The 8937-nt window shown below is 33.2% G+C and overlaps 1 protein-coding gene across 2 annotated transcripts; it reads right to left on the bottom strand.

The window, feature by feature from the left end:
- LOC18586869 (calcium-dependent protein kinase 1) lies at nucleotides 1460-8737 on the bottom strand. 2 transcript variants are annotated; one of them, XM_018129351.1, is made up of 8 exons: nucleotides 8484-8737; nucleotides 7028-8171; nucleotides 5810-5953; nucleotides 5507-5659; nucleotides 3729-3844; nucleotides 3326-3493; nucleotides 2186-2410; nucleotides 1460-1914 (listed from the first exon to the last, which is right to left on the bottom strand). In XM_018129351.1, exons 2-8 carry the CDS (start codon nucleotides 7836-7838, stop codon nucleotides 1780-1782), a joined length of 1752 nt encoding a protein of 583 aa, XP_017984840.1. In that variant the 5' UTR covers nucleotides 7839-8171; nucleotides 8484-8737; the 3' UTR covers nucleotides 1460-1779. The 2 variants fall into 2 exon arrangements, with proteins under 2 accessions (XP_017984840.1, XP_017984839.1); XM_018129350.1 differs by having other exon boundaries at nucleotides 7028-8737.

Raw genomic sequence — 8937 nt, 5'->3', positions numbered from 1 at the left:
AACTTATTTACTTTGACTTCAAAAGTTTTTTTTATTTAGAGCGTATTTGGTCTGATTTTTTTTTAACTTAAAAACTATTATAACGCTCTTATAAAAAATAACAATTTTTAAAATTAAGTTAAAATTATTTAATAAATTTACTTTTTATAAGTTTTTTTTTATAGATAAGTTGTTTGACAAAACAACTTATATAAACTCTAATTTTAGTTAAAATTATCACAAAAGGTATTTAATAAATAATATTTTATAAACCATGAATTTTTTTATTCAAAATATAAAATTTTATTTTATTTTTTATCTATTTAAAATAAAATTTTGAAAATATTAAAAGGATTTTTACATAACATAAAGTTTATAATTAATAATAAATCATAAAAAAAAGTTTTACAAATAATTTATAAGTAACATATAATTCATAAATAATTTTTTTATTAAATAATAATAAATAAATAAAATCAAGAGAAAAATTGAATTAGTAAAAAAAAGATTAAAGAAAGCAGTGAATCGACTAATAAAACCTTTAACCCTAACAATGAAGGAAAACCCAAAAAAGAAAAAGAAAAGTCCAAGGTGATAATAATAATTCAAGAAAATCACATTTAGCTATTGAAGTCACCTCCATCAACAATATTACCTCAACAATCATAATCAACAAATATTATCTCAATTTTCATATAATTTATCTCAACAACCATTGACCTATTTAATTAATTATTTCAATCATAATCATCAAATATTATATACATCATAAAAAAAATTAAGAATAAATAAACATCACATAATTATTATATCAAACAATAAATTGATAAATACCAACTCATAAAGAGAGTTTCAAAGTACAAAAAAAGATAAAAAATAAAATGAAAAACAATACCCGAATGTAATTTTAAATTTTAGATTTTTTTTTTAATTTTTGTAAGAACAAAAAAAATCTAAAATGATGATTTAGAAAAAAAGAGAGAGGAGAGGAAAATCAATAAAGAGAGCGAGAGAGAGTATTTTTTGAAAAATATCTTTTTGAAAAAATATAACTCTCTTAATAAACTGACTTTTTTTTTTAAGTCTTAATTGAAGTTTTTTTCTAAGCTCTTGTTATTCAGATTTTATTTTTAAAAAAAAAACTTATTTTTTTAGAAGCTTTTTACAAAATCCTGTTTGACCAACTTCTGTTTTTAAATAATAAATAAACTAAAATGAATCAAAGCAAACGGACACTTATTATATTTTTAAATTGTAATCATATATTAAGTTTAAATATAAAAAAAATATCCTTGAGCCCAGTGGCACGGTATGTGCACAAAATACACAACGTAGGTATGTAGCTGCAGCCAAGTTTATTGTAATTCAACTTTGTTTATTGTTAAAATCACATAAAAAATCAGTTTAATAATAGAATTAATTTATAAAGAAAATGTGGAATAAATTGTAGAATTCAAATACAATAAAATTTGTCCAAAAATAAGAAAAAAAGAGTTTCATTGTCAAAGATATTGTTAAGGTATAGGGGTTCTGATGAACATTAAAAAAAAAAAATAAGTAAAAAATAGCACACAACTTCCTTGTGTCTAAAGTATACAACCTTTATCATGGGGCTAATTTTAGTTGCTAAGAAAGGGGGAAGAAAAGACAAGTACCCAATGCCCTTACCTGCCTGCTCCTTACAATCACCACTGGTACTCCTTACTATACAAATCTCAATTCCCTCAAAAATTAAAGGACACAAAAAAAAAAGAAGAAGAAAAACTAAACAAAAAACAAGAACTTGAACTGTTGCCTGTACTAAAGTTTTAACGCTTCTCTAAATCCGATGCTAAAACTGTTTTGTAGGCCTTTCTTACCAGCACCGGCAACGTTTGAGGCAAGGTTTCCTTTCTGCATCATGGCCACAAACTCATTGTAATCGATGCGTCCATCCTGCATATGATTGGTAGATAAAGTTTATTTTCTATATGATAATTCTCTAGCACAACTGCTATGCCAAAAGCACAAAATTATTTTGATAGTTTTCTTAGGAATGAGGGATCGTTAAGGACGACAGATGCATTCAGGCTTTTTGATAGCATATATTTTTTTAAGGCAAGAGATATGGCCCCCTAAAATCCTTTCCAGTCTTATTTGTGGTCAATATATGCTGTAGTGATCAAATAAAAAATGGTATGCCTTAATGATTAAACAGACCACTTACATTATCCTGATCGACTTCTCGAATCATTTCCTCAAGGCGAACATCCTCTATGCCAAACTCCTCGCAAGCTTGTTGGAGCTCATCTGGAGTAATATAACCACTACCATCCTTATCAAAGTAGGAAAAGGCAGCAAATAAATGATCTTCTCTCTCGATTTTGTTTAGGTGCAGTGTAGCAGCTACAAATTCCCCATAATCGATTGTGCCACTATTATCAACATCAGCCTGAAAATTTAAGAAGACACATGCATTAGAGACAACTCATTGTTGCTTATTCTGAATTAATTTTGTATTCTGTAAAGAACCAAAGAGAATCAAAAATAAAAAGAAGAAAACTGCAATCCAAATCCTCGGTTAAATCACCAGAAATTTAGGAACTACTTGCTCCTCTCTGGATCAGTCTTGTGAAACTAGAATTAAGTCTGCCATTGTTATCTTGGGACAGAGAGATGGTACTAGGCATACCATGACGCAAATTTATACTCATACAAAACTGTTCAAAGGCATGGGCCAGATCCAATTGTTAGATCACTTGAGACCTGTAGAGAATCCAGATGAACTCCATGGTTAAAGACACTACATACCATGGAATATATATTCCTTTCCTTCTCCCTGTAACTCTATAGCTTGTTGCATTTAAACACTAAAGATCCTAAATTGGGTAAAGCCAAACCAAGAGACTTCTAAAAATTCACAAACTAAACTTATTTATCTGCCTTTAGTACTGCATAACTAGTCATGAGCTGCCTTAATATGTCTCCTTTCTAAAAGTTTTTTTCTTGAAGCAATTATTTCTATGCTTGTTCCTTGAGTTTGGAATGACAAAGATATTCTAGAAGTCTCTTTGAACAAGCTGAGAGGTTTTTAGGTGTCACCATTGTGCCTAGATTTGATGTATAAAGGTCAAGAAATGGAAGTCTATGGTCCTGGAAGGATTGTTGGGCCCATGCAAGTGAGGTAATGCCCTGTGCTTTGCTTTCAATATAGAATGAGGAAAAATTGTTAGTTGATTAGCCCTTACGAGAATCATCCCAACTCCAAGTAGCAATTGTTCTAGATGAATAGCAGTTGGTAGAAAAGGAGAAACCTTTAGAGTTATTTATATGAATATACTATATCCAAATTTGGTCTCATACTTACTGCTTTCATAAGGTCATAAATTTCAGACTCCTTAAGATTCGCTCCAACTCTTTTCAATCCTGCTTTAAGTTCTTCAAAGGTGATCTGACCACTGTTGTCGGTGTCTATCATCTTGAACATTTCTTTGAGGCCAGCTATTTCTTCTTCAGATAGGCTCTCTGCAATTACCTTCAAGGGAAAAATGGAAAATTTTGCTCATCAACATAACTAGAAGATCTAAAGTATAATTTTAAGTATGAATGGTATGATAAATAGGCTTAGATAGCCTGTGTATGCACTCAAGTGTCAAGCTTCAGATTCTACATAAATAGCTCAACCTTTCCCTCTCCTCATCACTACCTCCCTCCCTCTCTCTCAACCCCCTTTTCGCCATACATCATGTCTAGCATGTCAGAAGACTTACTCTAAGGGCCATTTTCTTGAGCTTATTCATCGCAGAAAATTGTTTCATACGACTTAAAACTGCAGAATCAAGAGCCTTGTCAGGAGCAACACCATCAATCTGTATCCAAGGGTGACCTACATAGGATTTAAACAATATTATCAATGGAAGAAAAAGCACCATCTATAGTCACTGTCTTTTAAATCTAATCATATAAATAGTGGCCATCTATGTTGTTGATAACATGGAGACCAAAATCTTTCTAGGCAATAAGAACTGCATAAATTTAGGTCTACAGCTATACTATTAAAGATGCAACAAACGACTCCATTTGGTTGCTGCTTTTACTACTTTCTTTTAGCTTTTTACTTTTTGCTTTTTGAAGAATTGCTATAAAGCAAAAGCAAAAAGTAAAAAACAAAATCATAATTGATTTAAAATGTACAAATAATTAAAATGTAACACCAATTATGACATAATTAGTCTATATAGGAGTAGCATCATGCACTTTGTCATCTAAAAGAATTACATATTTTGTATATAATCCTTTATATATTTATTGTTTGCTTTTGTTTCCAAACATACTTTTTGCTTTTTTGCTACGGAAGCAACAAGCAAATTACCAAAAACGCCAACCAAATGGAGCCTTAATAAATCTTAAAAGTTCTGTCCTCTACTTAAGTACCCTATTCCATGATGTAAATTTGATGGCACTTACTCATTAAATCAAAGTTCCCAACTTCCTTTCCTCAAATTCCTCCGTGAAAATAAACCATATGATTAAAATCATTGACTTAACGATGGACCCCACTTCAAATTTTTGCAGCAGTTTCAAACACCTGGCTTATTGTCATTGAAAGAACCAGAGGAAAAGAAAGATAGGAACCTTATCTAAGTTATACACATAGTGGTTTACGTTCTATATTCCAATCTTTCCAAATTCCAATACAAAAGGAACAAAGAGGGAGAAAATCCATCACACGAAGTAAAGGCCCTGGAAGATGGTTTGAAATTTGTCATACAAGATATAGCATCCCAACCTCTTGGATGGATACACCTTTTGCAACAAATATTATACGTAAATGAAAGTCTTTAGGAAGTGTAGATTGCATGGTTACTTTTCTCTAGCCAAGGAATAATTCTACAACGCTTACAAAATGATTCAATGCTGCATTATAGAGCTCCAGTATGGATCTGTTTCAGACTTTCAATAGTAATAGATTCCATTACTCAATTTATACCTACCAAATCAAGTAAAAGCCACATATAGCATTAACGTTTTGTAACAAGGAAACCATCCTGTGACACATGATAACCCAGAGTCTAAGCAAGAGAAAGAAGGTTGAGAAAACATGGTAACAGACAGCGACAGAGAGAGAGTATGACAAAAAGAAAGATGGCTGGCAAAAGAAGGAAAGACAAAAAGGAAGGAAATAGAAAGAGCAAGTACAAAGTTTTTCTTGGCATTCAGAACTAGGACAAATTTATTATTATTTTCGTAGCGCTTCTTTTTTAAGATATCAAACCACTATTTATCTTTTTTCTATTTTTCTATATCTTTTTCTATTCGTTTTCAGCAGAGGTGCCTTTTATAAAAATAGCACCAGTGTATATCTTCATTTATTTTCGCAGAACTAAAGTCTTAAGAATGCCTCACCTAAGGACCAAATGAAAGAAAGGAGATTACTACCATGCCAATGGCATGGGAAGCACGCACTTGGCAGCAGCAGGACCCATGTAGCAAAAGTAAGAAAAAAATAATGATGATGGAAAAGTGGGAGTAAGAGAATGAGACTTACACAAAACTTCATGTGCAGTTAACCGTCTCCTGGGGTCGCGAACAAGCATTCTCCTCACCAAATCTTTTGCACTTTCAGAGATGCTAGGCCAAGGATCTGACTCAAAATCAAGGTCACCATGCAAGACCTGTTCAAATATACCTTGCTCGGATTCTATATCATGGAAAAAAAGGGAGAAACCAGTGAATATCAAAACATAATCATGATGGTGTAAACCAAAGTGCCGCTAAAATAATTGCACTTAGCTAAATTACGATTGTATTCATCAAAATGGAAAAATCTTATGTATCAGAAATTTCTTACCAGCCCAAAAGGGAGGAACTCCGCTTAAGAGAATATAAAGAATTACTCCTGCACTCCATACATCTGCTTCTGGACCATAACGCTTTCGTAAGACTTCTGGGGCAACATAGTATGGGCTCCCAACCACATCAGTAAATTTTTCACCTACATGGAGAAAGTCACCAAGAGGATTACAAAACAAAAAAAAACACTAAATCTTTTCTTAATTTCTTACGATGCCAGTAAATCACAGTGCAGGTTAAATTTACTAGATATTTTTGGGATATTGACAATGCAAACTAATGAACCGTGAAAAATGCAGGAGCAAAAGCTCTACATTTTTCTTTTACAAATAAACCAAAGAAAAGCCTAGTAAATTTCATGCCAATGCCAATGCCAATGCCAATGAAAAGATAATCTTTGCCTTTCTTAACTAGTGCTTATCTGCTTCAAGATTGAGGCTCAAAGTCAAATTTATTTGTGAAACTCTAAGACTCAAAAGATAATGGAACAGAATCATGTTCCAAATAAAAGTACAAGGTAAAAAAACCTTGTGTGCCACAAACCTTAAAGAATCAAACACAACTTACAAGCCTAAACCAATAATAAGGGCATAAGACATAGATGTGCGATTGATACCATAGCCGAGTAGATGGCTGGCAACAGTATATTACCACGGGGCTAGCAGCGTATAATGACACACAGTATCACAAACCGTTTGGAACGCAATGTATAAGATTGATATGAATTGCTTTTTGCAATTTTACAAGACATTTTAATGTCACATCATATTTCTGACAGGAATTGCTTACATGAATAAACTCTATGTAGCAGAGAGTTCCTTAGTTCTGCTGATTCAGTAACTTAATAGGAATTCATTTACTAAAAGTTGGACTTTGACAATGACTCAGTTAATGTTTAAGTTAAGAAATCCATGCAGTTTTATGGAAAAATGGAGATCAATTTGTAAAGATTTTTTTAGCCTATACACTTATGACTCATGACCATTGAGCAATTACATACTTGATTCAGTGCTTTTCCTCCCTTTTCTTTCTTTTCGTTTCTTTTCCTTGTTTTAATGAATAAAGCTAAAAGTTCAAGTAGCTTACACAAGTGCTTCTCCTACTCTAGTTTTCTTACTAAACAGGTCAGTGAAAGAATAGCTTAAAATGGTAAACAAAGAAAGCTAATATTACCACTCCTAGGTACTTGAAACAGAAAAGATCAATCAGTTTATACCTGGCTTAAAGAATATTGATAATCCAAAATCAATTGTCTTCAGAAGTGAATCCTCCTGCTGATTGACAAAAAGAAAATTCTCAGGTTTAAGGTCTCTATGCATAACCCCCAAAGAATGGCAAGCTTCCACAACCCCAACTATAGTCCTCGTAAGTGCAGCTGCCTTTCTTTCCGTGTAATGTCCACGCTGAACAATTCTATCAAAAAGCTCTCCACCAGCACATAATTCCATAAGAACATGAACTGCCACTGCATCCTCGTAAGCCCCTTTTATTGATATAACATTTGGATGCCCTGCCAAGTGGTGCATTATTTGAATTTCTCTTCTCACATCCTCTACATCATCGTCAGTTACCAGCTTTCTCTTTGCAATCGATTTGCAAGCATACTCTTTTCCAGTTGCCTTCTCCACACAAAGAAAAGTCGTCCCAAATTGCCCTTGTCCTAATTTCCTCCCCAGGCTATAATATTCCTTGAAATTACCAGTCTTTCTTTGTAACACTGACTCAGTCCGGAGCCCTGCACTAGAGACCCTCTTCATATGAGGGGACTTGGGTTTTGATGGTTTTTCAGGATTAGTTTCTGGTTTATTTTCTGGTTTGGTCTCTGGTTTGGGCATTGTCACTTGTTCTGGAGGTTTGTTTTGGACTGGTAATGGTGATTCAGGTTCTTTAGATGCTACCTCACTCCCAGTTTCCCCATTAGTATGAGAAACTGAGTCATCAGGTATTCGGGACCGCCACATAGCAGCAGAAACCGATTGGAAAAATCCATTTTTGGAAATGCTTGGTCCTACACAAGTATTGCCCATCTACTCTAACACTTAAATTTCTTCTTCAAAAGACTGTCACTAGGTTTAACATCAATATCCAAAAACAATAGATGGGTCAATCCAACACATAAAGATCAGATCTCCCTAATAAAAACCAAGTTCCCTAAATTCTCCTCTAGACTTTTGAGGGAAAATGTTATCTCCAGAACAGAACTTGAACCATACCTAAAACAATGAACTACAATTTGATACCAAAAGAGAAAAAGTTCCTGTTACCCTCCAAACTTGAAAAATTATCCATAAAAACAATCCTTATGATTACAACAATTATGAAACATTCTGATTGAAGAAGCAAGTTTAAGAACCTGATTTCTGGAAACAAAGTGCACCCCACCAATAAAATAAAAAAAGTCAACACAATTATCGATTACCAACTAACAAATCCAATCATCTACGCTACAACAGAAAAACAAATACAAATCCTCGGATCTCAAATTCAGCAAGTGAAAGCTTCGAGATCAAAATAGAAACCAAAGAAAGATAAGAAAAGCTGCAAGAAATTGAAGAATTAAAGAAAAAAGAAATCCAAAACCCAAATGGGTAAAGTTGAAGAAGAGAAAGCTGAAAAGAAGATCGCTGGAAAAAAATTTTTTTTAAAGAAAAAAGGTATGAGTTGAGGTTTACCAGGTCTTGGGATTTGGCTTAATAGTTGAAAAATGGAAGCAAAATGAAGTAATAATGAAGTTTCATCCGGTGTATCGTGGAGGGACAATGGCTCTCTAACCCTTAAAAAAAGAGTGGAAAGAAAGTCTGAACTTTGTTTATATCTAATCCTGAGAAGTTTATATATATTTTTTATATAGAAAGAGGCTTATACGTGTGTTTGGACATGGCAGGAAACCGCGTTTGGAAGGTGCTGTTAGGCCGGATTTTGGGTTTTTCCAATTCCGGGGTTTTCGGTTGATTCTACCTTTTGATTGATGGTTGGATGGATGGATTCTTGGCCTTTGTTGGGTCCCATTTTGCTGGTAGCCATGTTCATAATTGCGAAGAAATATTAGGTTTTAACTTGTGTCATGTTCCACTAAAGACACGTTTGACTTGGTATGGATTTATGTTTATGTAATGTAATCAATAC

Source organism: Theobroma cacao, chromosome 10 (genome assembly GCF_000208745.1).
Source record: "Theobroma cacao cultivar B97-61/B2 chromosome 10, Criollo_cocoa_genome_V2, whole genome shotgun sequence".
Classification (NCBI taxonomy): domain Eukaryota; kingdom Viridiplantae; phylum Streptophyta; class Magnoliopsida; order Malvales; family Malvaceae; genus Theobroma; species Theobroma cacao.
The sequence above is the reverse complement of the archived record's forward strand: the minus strand, read 5'-3'. Positions and strand labels throughout refer to the sequence as shown.